The sequence below is a fragment of the Myxine glutinosa genome, chromosome 3 (genome assembly GCF_964187855.1).
Source record: "Myxine glutinosa chromosome 3, kmMyxGlut1.1, whole genome shotgun sequence".
Classification (NCBI taxonomy): Eukaryota; Metazoa; Chordata; class Myxini; order Myxiniformes; family Myxinidae; genus Myxine; species Myxine glutinosa.
Genome location: NC_136263.1, coordinates 96,861,007 through 96,879,368, shown reverse-complemented (window position 1 = coordinate 96,879,368; position 18,362 = coordinate 96,861,007). Strand labels below are relative to the sequence as shown.

Genomic DNA, 18,362 nt, shown 5'->3' with positions numbered 1-18,362 from the left:
CTCCTTTCTGGTCTTGCACCCTCTGCTCTTTCCATGCTTTGTCGCCCCCACCCTCCCCGCTGGTTTATACAGGGCGCACGCAGTCCACCAGTGACCCCCTTCTGATGAAACTCCCAAAATCCAGAATCACTGCTCACCTCCACTCATTCGTTCGTTTTTTTTTCCCGCCACCTGTGGAAACAACTTCCACATTCTCTTCAAACTCATTCTTCCACAACTATTGGGGACGCCTCTTCGTGGTGGTTGTACCAATGCGAGTTGGGGGCCAAATCTTCCCTATTCTTCCCTGCTGCCTGGATTCGTCAGGCCAGCCAGGTCACAGTCAGAGTGCCTTTCGGTCCCCATGGACCATCCTTTCCCTCTAGTCTATCTCTCTCTTTATCTCTCTCTTTCTCTCTCTTTATCTCTCTCTCTTTCTCTCTCTTGCTTTCTTTCCCTCTCTAACTCGTTCGTGGTCCTCACTTAATGAAGGTGGGGTACACCATCCTGGATGTGGGGGATCTCTGGGCCGTTCCTGTGAGATCGATTGGCTGCCTCCGTGCTGCGGACTTGTTCGAGAGAACTGTCTGGGGCTATACAACAACAACAACTCATTCTTCCCTCAAGTCTTCAAGACAGCTGTTCACCATAATCTCAGATCATCCCCATCCACAACCATGATCATTTCTACCACTGTTAACCCTCCCAGAGCCCACCCCCTTCCAAATCTCCAGTGTTTCCTTTCTAAGAGCTTGCTTCTGTATCCATCTTGTCCATCCCCTGTGTCCTCCCATGGCCCTCGTTCTTCCCCACATCTCGTATTTGTCAAAGCCTCCCTCTATCCTGCTGTGGCTGTGTCCCCCCACCCCCCCCCCCCACCCCCAATCCCAATCTCCTTCTTATGTTTCTGTTGTTACATTACATCGTGATCCATTCTATTAGTAAGGGAAACATATGAAAATCTGTTAACTAAATTGTTACCAAAAAATTTCTTCACCAATATGTTTGTAAAGGTGTGTAATACATGTGTTAAAATGTTGAAGGTCAACTCCCGTGGGAAACCCAGAAAAAAAGCTGTTGAATTCGGGTACCGAAAAATTATTTTCGAGAATTTTTATTTTTTTTTAATCGGCCCTTAAGTAACTTATGAGGGGTCAAATAAGGGTTTTTCATGATTCTGAGTTGATTGTTAACATTTATATTTCACCACAGACACTCCTTTGTGGAAAAATAATTTCTAAATATATCTCATTTTCTACTTTGCAGGACATGGAGTCTAGCAATATGGATGAAGACGTTACTCCACCTGTGCTCAATTGCTTCATCTGTGCACGCTCGGATACACCAGCTGAAAGGCTCATACAGGCAACTCCAAAGGGATACTCAACTTTATTGAAACAAGCAGAAACTGTCGAAAATGTTACTGTTGTGGAACGTATGAAGGAGGCTCAAAAGGAAGGAAAACTGAGGTACCACCAGAAGTGTAAAAATGATCTGTACAACAACTTTGTTGCAACCACCAAGAAGTCAGCTCAAGCATCAAAGGCAGAGAAAGAGTCATCAAAGTTGAAGAGAAGACGCACTACTTGTGAGTTCAGTTCATCAACTGGCTGCAGTTCTAGAAGATCACAGTCAGTTGACCTCCTGTATAAGGATGTATGCATTCTTTGCAACCAACCAGCCCAGCTCTACAAAAATAATCCAGCACAAGCTAGAAAGAAATACAGAGTGCCAGATAATTTGACTGCAGATACACTGAAGGCAAGCTTGCTGAAGACAGCACGGAGTCGCGGGGATGACTGGGGCACTGAAGTCACTGGACGCCTGGAAGGGATCAACGACTTGGTAGCAGAAGAAACACTGTACCATTTGCGATGCAAACTTATGTTGCGAGAGGTGACAGTTTGTCCAAGACTGATGAGGAAGGAAAAAGGAAGAGAGGACAGAGGAGTATTGATGAGGAGCGTGAGGCAGTTTTTATTGAATTCTGCAAATGGTTAGACTCAGAATTAGAGCATGGGGTAATGAACATGGACCAAGTCCATGAAAAGCTGCAGGAGTTTGATCAGTCACCAGAGAAGAGCCTTTCTTATTCAAAGCATTGGCTAAAGATAAAACTTCTAGAGAAATACGAAGACACCTTGTATTTCACAACACAGGAAAGAAGGACAGATGTACTCTGTCTCAAAGATGGCACCGACAATATTCTGCGAGTGCATCATGCTAATCTTGACCATGGAGATGAGAAGACTCAGATCATAAAGACGGCACTCAAGTTCATATCCAATGATATTGCCTTGATTGATTTAGGTCCAAAGTCATACCCCACCACACACAGTATGACAGACATCAATAGTCAGCTGACACTTGTTCCTGCAAGCCTTCAGATGTTCTTGAGACCGATTGTCAAGACAGACGAAAGAGTTGCCGTTTGGGGGCAGAATTTTATTAAGGCCTGTCGACCTCGGTCTGGAGTATTGCCACACCAAATGGGGCTTGCCATACAACTTGATCATAGATTTGGGTCAAAATGGATGCTCAACAAGTTCCACCGGCTGGGATACACTGAGTCTTACACGGAGACACAAAACTACAAATACTGCTTCCTTAATAGTAGGAGTGGAGATGATGTTCCAGATACTTCTGGCACTCTTGACACCATTGTGGAGGAAACCGATGAACAGATCAATGATGAGGTTGCGGTTGATGCTGCGCTTGAGGATCAATCAGTGATGACAGCCAAAGTGCCAGCCGTTGAAAGTGAATTGTCAAGTAATGATCAGGTGGTCTTTATGGAGGTTGGGGAAACAAACAATGCAGTCACTCAATTTGTTGGAGACAATATAGATTTAAACATTGTCAATATAGAAGGGGACGCGGCTGAGTACATCGACATCTTCCTTGACACAGAAGCCACCAAGGAAACAGTGATTCAGGCTGGTACTGCGATTTTCAAGTACATTTACCATGGACGAGATACTACATTGGGTGAAATTCGGTACAACATGTTCTCAAGGAAGGCAGTGGCAGGAGTGATCAAACCAGAGACTCTACCTCCAACAGAGGGTGCAGCTGCACAACATTCACTCCGTGCCTACCTGCAGACCCAGGACTGGATCCTTCTACAGAGCATGTCTCTGAACCCCAGTGACTATGGATGGACAATAGGTGTGCATGGGTATGAGCCAGTTCCAACACTGGACCCCACGGCTCCTGAGGAGCTATTGCAGTTCACGAGCTGTAATTGTCATGGAGATTGCAGCAACCGGCGATGCAGCTGCAAGAAGAATGGGGTCACGTGCATCTCGGCCTGTGGAGTCTGTAATGGCATTACATGCAGAAACTGCAGTCATGATGTTGTTGAGTCTGAAGAAGACATAGACAATGACTGTTGAAACTTCTGACATTGTGAATGAGAAATAACTCTTGAGTATTATATATGTATGTGAAATAAAAGCTACTTTTTGTGTAAATGTAAAAGTGAAAATATAAATGTTAACAATCAACTCAGATCATGAAAAACCCTTATTTGACCCCTCATAAGTTACTTAAGGGCCGATTAAAAAAAAAAAAATTCTCGAAAATAATTTTTCGGTACCCGAATTCAACAGCTTTTTTTCTGGGTTTCCCACGGGAGTTGAACTTCAACATTTTAACACATGTTATTACACACCTTTACAAACATATTGGTGAAGAAATTTTTTGGTAACAATTTAGTTAACAGATTTGTGAAATATCTCATAAATTGCCCTTACTATATGTTCCAGCTACTCCAAGAGTAGCTATGTATACAAGAGCCCAAGATATCCAAGAGTAACATTACTTTGCATACAATGTAAATGTACATACATATATATATATATCACACACACACACATATATATATATATATACATACACACACACGAGTATATTAACAGCTTGTAACTTAGCCTATGATCTTACAAAGCATTTACCTAATCCATAGTGCAAGTTATGTCTATGTATTGCAAACACCGAAATGCAGGCAAGAATTGGCATTGTAAACTTACATTAAGTCAAACATTATATATATGGATATATATTAAGTCAAGCATTATATTAGTAGCTATGTCTATGTGAAAGGCTTTATAGAGCCAATTTATGTCCCCAAGAAAAGTCTGGATCACATTGTCCAAGAGAAGGTCACAGTGCAAGTTATGTCCATGCATTTCAAACACCGAAGTGTAGTCAAAAATTGACATTGCTAAAAGTAGACAGCAAAGGCCCTCCATCTGCTGTGAGATGTACACATTCTTTCACCTCTCAGGACAGCATTAACCATCAGTGGCCCCTCAATAGTCGACCTACCGGATGCTGCTACAAGAGGCATTTTGTTATTTATTTTATTTATATACACACACAACCTTCTTTGGTGATGCTTGCATTTAAAGGAACACTCTGGACATTTTAGAAAGGCTTTAATCCAATCATCCATGTTTGAAAACCGACATCTATGAATATGTACGATTTTTCAAAACAAGTGAATCAATACAATGACAACTTTGAGTAGTTCGTACAGACTTTCTGGGTCAGGAGCAACTTTTGCTGAAGTCTTCACTCATCCACGTAGTGGAATCACGCCATATTTGTTAGCGATAATTAATCAGTTCCCTACTTAGTAGCCATCGTATTCAAGCCATAATGATAAGCCGCAGTGCATTGCCTTTGGTTGTTATAATAACATGGAGTCGTTTATATTCGAAGAACAAAGCAGAAAATATTCGTTTCTATTCTTTGCCACTTAAACAACAGCTGGTTCGGTGGAAGTTATGCTTACAGAACCCGATACTCGCCCGAGTTCCTCAGAGACTTGATACCTGACATGATCTCAGAGACTTGATACCTCACATGATCTCAGAGACTTGATACCTGACATGATCTCAGAGACTTGATACCTGACATGATCTCAGAGACTTGATACCTGACATGATCTCAGAGACTTGATACCTGACATGATCTCAGAGACTTGGCTTTGCTCGAAGCATTTTGAGGGCAATTGCTTCGAAAGAGACTTTAAAATGAGATGTTGGGACTTAATCCTAGAAATCTACTGAAAGCAGATGCTGTGCCCGCCATGTTTAGTTTTTCCAAGTGTCCGAGAGCACGATGGTTCAGTGCAAGAAGAGCTGAAAACCGAGATCGGGTTTTGGTATTCGTTTATGGTTATAATGAGTGAAATCTTTTATCCACCACAAATCTAGAACAAACGTAAACATCTATATGATGAGAGATTTTTTATCTGTGTCACCATTCCTCCTCAGAGATGGCCAAACGGATATTCGTCAAACTTGCAGAGTTTCATCAGTGAGTGCAGAGTTTTGCATGTTTTAGGCAAAGGCATTTTTTTAAACTTTTTTTGAAAAACAACTTACAACCTTAAAATAGTTCTATAGTGCTTAAGCCTTTGTAGCTACGCGGAAGGTAATGTTAAATGATCCCCGACCCCATTACTTAGCATCGGACAATGCCGGATATCCCTATTCGTTTATAATAAAATAACAACCATTTGATTCTATAGGAAAGAATGGAATTTTTCCTACATTTGTTCGTTGTTGAGGAAAAATAAAATCTATACATAACAGACATAACCTCAATCCACCTCCAGTGGCGAAGGTAAATATGCATTTATAACTGCACTCACAACCCATGCAACTCCCCCTCCCCCCAAACAAGATTAATAATAAATATCATAATTTTAAATTTACCTTGTGCATTGGCAAGCCCCAAAAATAACCTTACCATTGTTGTTCAGAAGCATGAAGATTTGGGTAAAACGCGCCCAAACATTTGGGCGTTTCACGGGGATATATCGTCGGGAGTTTTTGCAGTACGGTCTGCAAGTATCAACTTTTTGGACGAGTTTACCAGAAAGTTCTCCAAATATCTTGTTGTGCAGAGGCACACCCCTTTCTCGCAGGTGCGTTTCTAAGTATATTCGGCTTCTGTAAAAGCTGTGAGATGTTTAGTGTTACAATCCTTATTGCCACGCATGATATACGTCCAGACCGCCCCGATGGACCTCGTTATTTGGGGACTTCTGCGCGTGCGCGTTGAGCAATCTGGAGCAGATTATGTCATTTTGAAAGTCTCATATTGGAACTGGCTACCACCATCATGTACCGAGACCTCGCCATTGGAGGCATTCATAACAGAGTTAAATCAGAAATAATTCCCATGCATGCGCATAATTTTCATGCCGTCATCAACCTATAACACTCCATGAGAGCCAGGCACATTATATTGGATGAAGAAACCGAGGACGGATTATATCATCAGATTGGGGGTCACGCTGATTGGTCAGACCTCGGTCATTTATGAGAAAATTCTACAAACTTTTCTTGAAATATTTACACTTTGTAAGGTGATATTTAAAAAACATAGGGGAAATATCCCTGGTGCTCATCTGGTAGAATAATAATAATAATAATGCATTTATTTTATATAGCGCTTTTCAGGAAGCCCAAAGACGCTTTGACAGAGTGCAAAACATAACGCATAGCAAAACATAAAGACAATTGCAAAAAAAGAAGAATCAATAGGGAAATATTCAAAGCACAAAGGAGGGAGAAGGAGAGGAGATAGTCAGGGGTTAGATGCTGTGGGTTAAATGTTGAATGCAGTGTTGAACAGGTGGGTCTTGAGTGATGTTTTGAATGTGGTGAGTGAGGAGGAGTCTCTGATGGTGTGAGGTAGCGAGTTCCAGAGGGTGGGAGCAGCGATGGAGAAGGCCCTGTCCCCCCAGGATCTAAATTTGGTCCGGATGGGGGGGGGTCAGGAGGTTGGTACCAGCAGAGCGGAGGTTGCGGGTGGGAGTGTGTCTGGAGAGGAGGTCAGCCAGGTAGGATGGGGCCAGGTTATGGAGGGCTTTGTAGGTCAAGAGGAGGATTTTGTACTGGATTCTCTGGGAGATGGGGAGCCAGTGAAGCTTGTAAAGGACGGGGGTGATGTGGTCACGGGTCCGGGAATGGGTGAGTAGACGGGCAGCGGAGTTCTGAATGTATTGGAGTTTATTGGTGATTGTTGAGGGTGAACCATAAAGGAGGCTATTGCAGTAGTCCAGACGGGAAGTGATGAAGGCGTGGATGAGGGTTTCTGCAGCCACAGAGGAGAGGGATGGACGGAGACGGGCGATGTTTTTCAGGTGGAAGAAGGCTGTCTTTGTGATCTGTTTAGTGTATTTGTCGAAGGAGAGGGTTTGGTCAAAGATGATGCCAAGATTCCGGATGTGAGGGGAGGTGGACACTGGGAAACCGTCGATGTTGAGGGCAAAGTTATGGGTGGACTTGGTGAGCGTTTTTGGGCCAATGATGATTATTTCAGATTTATCACAGTTAAGTTTGAGGAAGTTGATTTGAAGCCAGGATTTTATTTCAGTGATGCAGTTTGTCAGGATAGAGTGGGTGGCGGTGGAGATGGACTTGGTGGAGATGAAAAGCTGGATGTCATCGGCGAAGCAGTGGAATTGGAGACCATGACGGCGGATTAAGTGACCGAGGGGGGACAGGTAAAGGATAAAGAGGAGGGGGCCAAGAACTGAACCTTGGGGGACACCTTGGGGGAGGGGAGCAGTGGGGGATTTGCAGTTATTGATGGAGATGAACTGACGTCTGTCAGAGAGGTATGATTTAATCCAAGAGAGGGCAGTGCCGGTAATGTTAAAGGTGGTTTCAAGTCGGGTGAGGAGGATGGTGTGATCGATGGTGTCAAAGGCAGCGCTGAGGTCGAGGAGGATGAGAATGTTGAGGTTGCCAGCATCAGAGGAGAGGAGAAGGTCGTTGGTGATTTTGAGGAGAGCAGTTTCAGTACTGTGGTTGGACCGGAATCCGGATTGGAATGTTTCATACAGGTTATTGGCAGAGAGGTGATGCTTGAGTTGAGTGGCTACAGCGCGTTCCAAAACCTTTGACAGAAAGGGTAGGTTGGAGATGGGTCTGAAGTTATTTAGGGTGTCAGGGTTTAGTCCAGGTTTTTTCAGAATGGGGGTAACAGCAGCAATTTTGAGGGATGGTGGGACGATGCCTGTAGACAGGGAGGAGTTTATTGTTGCAATGATAAGTGGAGAAAGAGCAGGAAGGGAGGCCTTGACAAAGCTGGAGGGGATGGGGTCAAGAGTGCAGGTGGCAGTTTTCATTCCGATGAGGAGTTCAGAGAGGTCAGTAGGGGAGACTGGGGAGAATTGAGACAGGGGATGGCAGGATAAGGGGGGGCAGGTGGTTTGAGGGGGAGCGGGTGCGGCGGTGGTCAAGCTGTTGTAGATGTTTTCAATTTTGCGTTGGAAGAATGAAAGGAAGGAGATGCAGTTGTCTATTGTGAATGACTGGGTGGTGGTGTTCAGGGGGCTGAGGAGTTTGTTTATTGTAGAGAAGAGTGCTTTTGGGTTTCCGGAGCCAGAGTGGATAATTTGAGAGTAGTAGGCGGAGCGGGCGTGGGAGAGGGCATCTTTATAGTGTTGTATGTGGTCCTTGTAGGCCTGGGAGTGAACTGTGAGACCTGTTTTATTGCGGAGTCTTTCAAGTTGGCGAGCACGAGTTTTCATTAGGCGGAGCTCAGGGGTAAACCAGGGAGCAGAATGGGTGAAAGAAACTGTTTTGGTTTTTATAGGCGCAATTTGGTCAAGGCAGGAAGAGAGAGTGTGGTTGTAGTAGTCAGTGAGGTCAGAAGGGGTGTGGAGGTCAACGAAGGGAGAAGTGGACATTTTTTCAGAGAGGGTCGATGAGAATGAGGCAGGTGAAAAAGCGTTTAGCTTACGGAAGTTGATAGTGCGATAATGCCTTGGTGCTGGGGTGGGGATGTTGATGGTCAGAGTGATGGCTAGGTGGTCAGAGAGAGTGAGGTCGGAGCCAGAGAGATGGTGCAAAATTAGTCCAGTAGAGCAGACAAGGTCCAAAATGTGACCACGGTTATGGGTAGGAAAGTTGACATGTTGAGTGAGGTTAAAGCAGGTGAGTAAATCAGTGAAGTCAGTGGTTAGCGTGGAGTCAGTGGAGTCCATGTGGATATTGAAATCACCAAGGAGGAGGATTGAGGGGGAGAGGGAACATAGCTGGGTCAGAAAGTAGGAGAAGTCAGACAGGAATGATGGGTGTGGTTTGGGAGGGCGGTAGACAACAGCCATGACTGACTGTGTGTGACCAGAGAGTTTAAAAGCCAGGTGTTCAAATGATGGAGCAGATGAGATGGAGATGAGGTTGGTCTTGATGTCTTGTCGGTGAATAACGGCAATTCCACCACCTCGGCCCTCCGAGCGTGGTTTATTGATGTAAGAATATCCATTGGGTGTGGTGAGGTTGAGCGTGTAGTAGTCCAGTGGTTGTTGCCAGGTCTCAGTGAGACAGAGAAAGTCCAGTTTATTTTCCAGGATGTAGTCGTTCAGGATGAGGCATTTGTTGTTGAGGGACCGGGTATTGAACAGGGTGAGCTTGATGTTGTTTTGTACGGCGGGTATGAATCCAGGTGATTTGGCCAGGGTTCGCAGACAGGAGGTGCGATTTTGTGCGTTGTTGTGACCAGGTGTGTTGGGACGATGAGTGGGAGTGCGCTGAGCCGACCAGAGGATGGGGATGGAGTGACCTGATTGTAAATAAACAAACTTACGACCGGAGCCACGGTGAATGTACCTGGGTCGACGCAGGAGTCCATTCGATCTGATTGCAGAGATGCATGATGGGGTGGAGCGGGTTTTAAGCAGGAGAAGCCTTGCGGCAGAGTACCGCAGAGCCATGCCAGCAGGAGCGAAGGCAAAGCGAGCACGCGGCCAAGGGTGAGGAGGCGAAACAATCGACACAACCAACGGGAGTGGGCCCGAGGAAACAGCGATGGAGCCGAGCAGGTGAAGCCCGGAGCAGCAGAGCAGAGCCGGGACCGCGCAGAGGAAGACTCAATGGCCATAAATCCGCCACGACCACCAGGAAAGCAAGACACGGACAATGGTCCAGTCAGAGAAGCGGCGAGCAAACGACGCCAGCGTCCTCTCACGACCGGACCGGAAAACGGAAGTGATATATCATTGTACAACATTTCTCATTAATAACTTGATAACTCCTTAACCCGGGTACGAGTCAATACCCGGGTTAAGGAGATAGTCAGGAAGGATGACAATACAGATAGTCATAAATAGAATAAACAGTATACTGCACTGACTAAAGGTATTTTAAATCAATTTCAATGGTTGCTAGAAGACAGGGCAGCGTGTAGAATCATACCAACATAATCATCAGACTTTAAACAAACAAACAAAAAATACATAATTTGGGGGAACCCCCCCCCCCCCCTCCCCACCCTCCCAACCCGTGTACCCTCAGACCCCAAAATTTCCAACGCCTTGAACAAACATTGGTTCATCACGAATGATGAAGGTTGTGGTAAAGTTTCATCGAAATAATGTGTGTAGTTTCAGAGGAGAAAGCAAATTCCTATTTTGGGAGGTCAAACCTGGATCCACTTTGACCCCCGGTAGACCCCCTTAGACCCCGATTTTTTTTAATGCCATGAACAAACTTTAGTCACAACACAACAAATATCATTTGTGCCAAATTTGGTCGCAATCCCCTTCAGCGGTTTCAGAGAAGAAGTTTCAAGTGTTTACGGACTGACGATGCGCCATCGCATAAGCTCCCCTGAACTTCGTTCCAGGTGATCTAAGAATAAAAACATATTATATATATATATATATATATATATATATATATATATATATATATATATATATATATATATATATGTGTGTGTGTGTGTGTGGGATTTTTTTTTGCACGTTACTATGACGTAGAAGAGACAAGATCATATGCCCAGATTGTTCCTTTAAGGAAGGCAATTGCAAATGCAAAACAAATTTCTTGTCATTCGGGTTTTCCCTGGAAAAATATTTTAACAAGAGCCAACTTGTTCCACTGTTAAATGTCTGCTTTGTGATATTAAATTAATTCTCAAGTAAGAATGGTTGGCAGTATCCTTGCATTAGATGAAACTGAGGGTCTAACAAAAAGCTTCAGTCCGTGCAGCCAGTCGTTTGAAAACAAGAGTGAATGTCCCCTTTGCATTTACTCAGATTACTTGATAATTAAATACTTTTACTTGTTTGATTACTACATCTAAACCAAAACAATGTTGTATTTTCTAGACAAAGGTGTAAAACAAGACAAAGGTAATCCCACCAAGGCCACCTAATTAAGTAATTATACGAGCATTCATCTTTAATAAACTCTTGGACCTGATGATACACATTCGCCTCTCAGCCGTCCAGACAGGGTTCGAATCCCGACCCAGCTATAAACTGTTATCCTGGTATTTCACAGACAGGGTGATTAATCAATGTGTGTGCCATCCCTTGGATGGATGTTGAATTGGGCGTTCCATCTACCGGCATTAGTTGGTGGGCATTTAAGGATCCCACGGTGTCCTTTGCGAATAGTTGGCGAGTTATCGGCGACATCCTGAGCAAGTTACAAATTCCTGCCCTAACTACTGCCGGTAAGGCAATAGCAAACCACACAGTATAAGTCTTGCCAAGAAACTGCTATGGCAGAACTGAACCTGCCTTTGGACCGAACACCAGAATACGAATACCTGGTGATAGCTTTGTTTATACATAATCTCTGTAACTGAAGATACCTTGCCTTTTTGGTCCACCTTGACCTTATACTTCGGTGAGTTCAGCTACAGTCCAAACAGCATACAGGCGTTACACACAACAGCTGCTCTTCTACGAGGTAAATGTGTAACATACCACGCTTGCAAGCAAGAATGCAAGTACATAAGGTTATGTGAAATACTACTGCAGCCATTATTATGAAGTGGAGAAACAAACCTTGGAAAACAACACATTTCAACAGTCAAGTCAGAAGCAGTGTTACTGCAAAAGCTTCGGACAATTGTGTGCTTCACCTCGGGCCACCAAAGAGATGTGGAGAAAGCATTTGAGAAATTTCTCGCCCATGTGCCTTAAAACCTGGTGTTGGCCTGGTGTTGGGTTAGAGGTTTGGGCCTGGTGTTGGGATCCGAGGATCCTGGGTTCGAATCCCGGTCGATCGCTGAATTAACGCCAGGGGGTTGACTCAGCCTGTCATCCTTCCGAGGTCGGCAAATTGAGTACCAGTTCACTGGTAATTCCCTGTGTGTCGCAAAACGTGACTAACAGGGTTGGCGGCAGGAAGGGCATCTGGCCATAAAACATTTCTTCAAAAAGGGGACCACGGTGCCCGAAAAAGGCCAACCCCCGCTCTGTGGGGAAAAATGACCTATAAAGGTGGTTCTTTCTTTCTTGGTGTGCCTTAAAAGGCACAGGAAGCTGCACACAATGTGTGATTATTAGTAAGGTTATCCCAAGGCTTTTCCATGCAGGAGGGTTTTACAATGGGGATAGGTAGGTGTTAGGGCGTGAAATTTACAGTTGATAAAAGAAAGACAGATGGTAAAAATCCCAAGAACTTGCCCCAAAAACAAATCGTTTGTAACACAAGTCCTATCACATATCAAAGAAATGCTTTTGTCCTTTGATTTATTTCATAGACTTTTTTGTAGAGATACAGTGCATTCAGAAAGTATTCAGACCCCTTCACTTTTTCACATTTTGTTATGTTGCAGCCTTATGCTGAAATCGTTTAAATTCATTTTTTCCTTCATCAATCTACACTCAATACCCCATAATGACAGAGAAAACAGGATTTTAGAAAGTTTTGCAAATTTATTAAAAAGAAAAAACTGAAATATCACATTTACATAAGTATTCAGACCCTTTGCTATGACACTTGAAATTTCGTTCAGGTGCCTCCCATTTCTCTTGATCATCTTTGAGATGTTTCTACACCTTGATTGGAGTCCACCTGTGGTAAATTCAATTGATTGGACATGATTTGGAAAGGCACACACCTGTCTATGTAAGGTCTCACAGCTGACAATGCATATCAGAGCAAAAACCAAGCCATGAGGTCGAAGGAACTGCCTGCAGAACTCAGATACAGGATGGTGTCGAGGCACAGATCTGGGGAAGCCTACAAATAAATCTCATGCTGCATTGAAGGTTCCCAAGAGCACATTGGCCTCCATAATTCTTAAATGGAAGAAGTTTGGAACAACCAGGACTCCTCCTAGAGCTGGCCGCCCGGCCAAACTGAGCAATCGGGGGAGAAGGGCCTTGGTAATAGAGGTGACCAAGAACCCGATGATCACTCTAGCTGAGCTCCAGAGATCCTGTGTGGAGATGGGAGAAACTTCCAGAAGGACAACCATCACTGCAACACTCCACCGATCTGGGCTTTATGGCAGAGTGGCCAGACGGAAGCCTCTCCTCAGTGAAAGACACATGTAAGCCCGCTTGGAGTTTGCAAAAAAGCACCTAGAGGACTCTCAGACTGTGAGAAACAAGATTCTGTGGGCGTTTAAAAAAAAAATTAAACGATTTCAGCATAAAGCTGCAACATAGCAAAATGTGAAAAAAGTGAAGGGGTCTGAATACGTTCCGAATGCACTGTAATTGTATAATTACCTAAGCCATCTAAGGTAGATGGAGGTTATGTTTTCACCCCTGTCTGTCTGTCTGTTTGTCAACAGGATATGTCCAGGATATCTTAATCATAGACTCATTGTCTTGCATTTCAGTTCTTGTAGTGGAATTCATATGACTGTAATATACTTGCAGAGCTGTTATCCTGCGTTTATATGTGGTAATCGTACTCAATGGACGTTACGCCGGGCATCCTGTCTGCCAGAAGTATTTTGTTGGTGTTATCGATCCCATGGCGCCCTTCTCAAAGTGTAGGTGAGCTATTACCAGCACTCCACCCAAATCACAAATTCCTGCACATTCAGTCAAGTATCCTGCCTGAGATTGGCGACCTAACCAGAATTGTAACACCAGCCAACCAATTGCTTCAAGAGCACAGATACTTTGGAGAGCATGTTGGATGATCATGCTGAATCATACTCTGGACTCAGGGCAGGCAGAATGGCCTAGAGGTACACACACTCACCTCTAAACTGTCGACTTAGTTTGAATCCCGGCTCAGCTAGAAACTGTCATCCCGGTGTTTCACAAACAAGGTGATTCATCAATGTGTCATGTCGCCGTCCCTTGCGTAGACGTTAAACTGGGTGTTCTGTCTGCCGGCATTAGTTGGTGGACGTTAAAGATCCCATGGTGTCCTTCCCGAAGAGTAGGCAAGTTATTGAGCCAATGATACTACCCCACAGCCTTGTGCTGCATACACCAGAAGAAGGTACTCTCCTCAAGAGCTCATGAGTCATTTCTGGGTAGGGCATGGCCACATGTGCTAGTTCTCAAGAGAAGCTGACACATACAGCTGTACAAGGCATATGAAAACGATGACACCAAAAAGTGGTCTGCAGTGATGTTTAAAAACATGTTGCGTCTCTGTCTATTCTCCGGCCTCCTCAGAAACTATTGGTGAACCAGCCAAGGCGCTTTGAAGTGTCTCGGCTAATGTCACAGTTGTTTCTGAAGAGGTCAGAGAATGGATGGAGACAACTTTTGATACCACATACATAAATAGTGTAACTATATGTCAGCATCAAGCATGCGTCTTTGCTCTTTGGGATGTAAGCTTGCTTACAGCTCAGCGGAGTTCTACCATGCAGAGTCTGCAAGATGTCTCATTCATTTTGTCCTTAACTGCGTATAGAAATCTTATACCGAAGATAAATCTCAAACTCAGAAAATACAAGATAATTTATATATTTTCCTCATAGCAATGAGCAACACTGATCATACATGTTAGATGGCCATACATCAAATTTATACTATAAAAAGTTATAAGAACAAAACACTCACAATAGTCCTAGATACAAAACATTTTCTGTCTCATTACTTATTGGATCATCAAATTCCTAAAGGTTTTGATCGCAAGGAAATGCACCATTTGATGAACTCAAATTTGTAGAAGTAATCTCAACATTGTACCTAGTACCTATAGATTCTTCTTCTTCTTTCATTCGCAGCACAAGGCTTTGCGGTAGCATCATTGGCTGAGCGTGCGGCTATGTCACCGGTGCAGTTCCCCCTGTGGGTTAGGGCAGGAATTTGTAATTTGTTCATGGTGCCGGCAATAGCTCACCTACTTTTCGCGAAGGACACTGCGGGGTCTTTAATGTCCACAACTAATGCTGGCAGACAGGACGCCCAGTTTGAAGTTCATGCAAGGGAAGGCGGACGTGACTCGTTGATGAATCAACCTGTCTGACTGAGAAACACTGGGATAACAGTTGCTACCTGGGTCGAGATTCAAACCTAGGTTAGACATATTCGGGGTGAGTGTGCGTACCTCGAAGCCATTATGTCAGACCTGCTTATGCAATGATTACACTCAATAAAGCACATCATTTGAAGTGCATAATGCAAAGTTTCGTTGCTTTCCTTCAAAGATTTTAAACTTAACAATCGCCGAGTGATGTCATTGAGATAGAGAATTGCAATAAATTCCTCGGAAAATCACGTCTTTACACAACAACCATATCAGAGGTCAATGTCAAACTGTAAATGAACACGATAGTCAATAACAATATTGTTCGGGTAAGTTGAGATCATTATTATCTGGTAAATGTTCTGGTATTCCCAGTTGAAATATATGGATATGAATCATGGATAGTGAAAAAGAAAGAAAGGAATAATAAGATTGACAGTTTTGAAATGTGGTGTTGGAGACGAATGTTAACATTTCCATGGACTGCAAGAAGAACAAACAAAATCAGTGCTTGACGAAACTAGAGAGTGCATAAGACCACCTTACCCCGTGCCGCCTTGAGAAACAAGGACACGGGCGGAGTTTGTGAGCTGCAAATTTGATTGGTCGAGATGATGTAAAATGTCCAAGTACTGCTAAACAGAATTGGTTTTAAAGTGCAATAAAGGCGATTTATGTTTTACAGTGAACAAATATATAATTCAATTGAAATAAAATAAACATTTTAAAGATTGTAGAAAAGAATTCCAGAAGTTTACCGCCTTTGATGCAGCTTCTTCTACACCACCTTATATAGAAATAAATAACCACCTTTAGAGGCCATTTTTCCACACAGAGCAGGAGTTGGCCTTTTTTGGGCACCGTGGTCCCTTTTTTGAAGCAATGTTTTACGGCCGGATGCCCTTCCTGCCACCAAGCCTGTTAGTCGCAGGGAATTACCAGTGAGCTGGTACTCAATTTGCCGACGTCAGAAGGATGACAGGCTGAGTCAACCACCCTGGCATTAATTCAGCGATTGACCGGGATTCGAACCCAGGATCCTAGGATCCCAAGCTGGCACCCGAACTGCTGTGCCAACACCAGGTTTTACACCACCTTATATAACATGTTATTTTAGTTCTTAATGCCTGTTGTTTGTGTGCTTTATAATGTCCTTAAAAACAGTAAGTTTTGTTTGAAATGATTTTGAATTTGTCTGCCAAACAGTCAGACAGAGTAAAATAAATTATCCCTCTCCTCTCTGTGCATTTGCGATCGGGCCAAATTCAGAGCCACATTTCTGCGAAACTACAGGTTTGTTATTCGATTCATGTTCAAAATATAATATTCAATTGAAATTAAATTGTTCTCGAACATAAACTGACGTTTGTAGATAGACAGACAGACAGACATACAGACAGCCAAAGTGAACCAATGCTTTACCCTGCTTTTTGCTTCACGTGCGCAGGGTAATTAGACCACCATGTACATACTGTACATGTACAATGTACATGTACATACAGAAATACATAGAAGCGCTGGAGATAAAACAGAAAGTGTCATACTTTGGACACATCAAGCGTGCAGACAACGAAAGTCCGGAAAAATAGATCATGCTGGGTATGGTCGAGGGAAGAAGAGGAAGAGGCAGACCTTGTACTGCATGTGCTGGATGGATGAAGTGAATGATGCAACCAAGCCGTCTCTGCCAGAGCTTCGGGAAGCAGTGCAGGATAGGGATGTTTGGAGAAATCTCATCATCAATGTCACCATAAATGGGACACGACTTGACAGAAACACATAACTCAATGAAGTTTCGACCCAAATGTACTTATTCAATCACATCATATATCTGGTGGGTTCTGGTGGAGAGACTGGAGAGGGCTGGAGACCACAGGTACGCACACTCACCTTTGAACTGTCTAGCCGGATTCAAATCTATTCCCAGCTATAAATTGTCACCCAAGTACTTCCGCAGGCGGGTGATACATCATTGCGTGTTCCATCCTTTGGAACGTTAGACATTGAACTGGGTGCCCTGTCTGCCAGCATTTAGTTGGTGGATGTCTAAGATCCAACTGTAGGTATTTCAAAGAGTTGGCGAGTTATCGCCAGCAACCTGGACAAATTATAAACTCCTGTTCATACTGTGGTGAGCCAACTGTTATGGTGTTCTTGGGTATTCCAATTGACACCAGGTTCCACCACTTTCCACAACAGAAACTGTCATACTTTGCGGTTTTTGTCTGAGCACAGAGCGCGGTTGTTGTCCGAGCAAATTCACGTCTCTATGTAGTTCACAAGTCACAAAGGACAACCATGAATTATACCTGGGGGTCGTGGGAAAGGGTGAAGGGGAATTTTAACTTAAATTGCCTTAAGAGTCTCAATGCAAACTTTATTGGAGAACAAGTTCACAATTTTGGAGAAGTTCCCTTCAACTTTGGAGGGAAGAACAACTTCAGTAATATAAAACACGAGGAAAGCAGGAACAGAGGAACCCCCATTAGCATGACAATGACGTAAGGAATCTGGACACCAGGACCACGACAGTAGGCAAGGATCCCCGTCTGGAGTACATTAATGAATTATACCTAAATTGATATCATCATCATTTCACAAGGAGGGAGATTAGGGAATGGGTATCGTTACGAAGCAAAGCATATGCAGCCCCTATCACTCTGAGTGTGCGAGCGAAGTTTTGAACTCACATGAGGTTGGGATGGAAGTGATGAATGATGGCGCAAAAAGCCAGCCCGTCTCGAAAGGACGTGGTCATGTTGGTGACGCTCACGTTGGGGTAATCCTCAACCTGCCTTTTACACCATGCCTGGAGTTTCTTTATGACCGCCGCGCCGCCGGCCATGTTCGCCGAGCAACGTCGCCGGCTGCAGACTGACGGCTCGAGCACGTCTCGGCCTGCGATGCGCCTTTTTGGCCCCGCCCCTCCATGTGATTCCGTTGGGCGGAGCTTCGGATGGGTCCTGTGACCAATGGAGTGTGTCTAGGCTCCGCCCAACGTAAAGGTTGCTCAGACAAGAGGCTGGAGGCGCGATTAATCTGTGATCTGGCATGATGCCTTGCGATTGAGTACAAAATACAAGTTTGATTGGAGTTACATTTTCCCACAACAATGAATTGCATCGACGGGTAGAGTTATAAAAGTCAGGACCAGAGTCTTCAAAATCT

General features: G+C 44.0%; 1 protein-coding gene across 2 annotated transcripts in view; it reads right to left on the bottom strand.

Moving 5' to 3' along the window:
* Positions 1 to 18,127, bottom strand: part of LOC137423358 (MICAL-like protein 1) — a 123,326-nt gene extending 105,199 nt beyond the window's left edge. Inside the window, exon 1 of one of the 2 annotated variants that reach the window (XM_068110412.2) lies at positions 17,885 to 18,127. In XM_068110412.2, the coding sequence (XP_067966513.2) occupies positions 17,885 to 18,039 (155 nt within the window). In that variant the 5' untranslated portion in view covers positions 18,040 to 18,127. The remainder of the gene's footprint in view (positions 1 to 17,884) is intronic. The other variant, XM_068110414.2, reaches the window with a different exon arrangement.
* Positions 18,128 to 18,362: the final 235 nt, after the last annotated feature.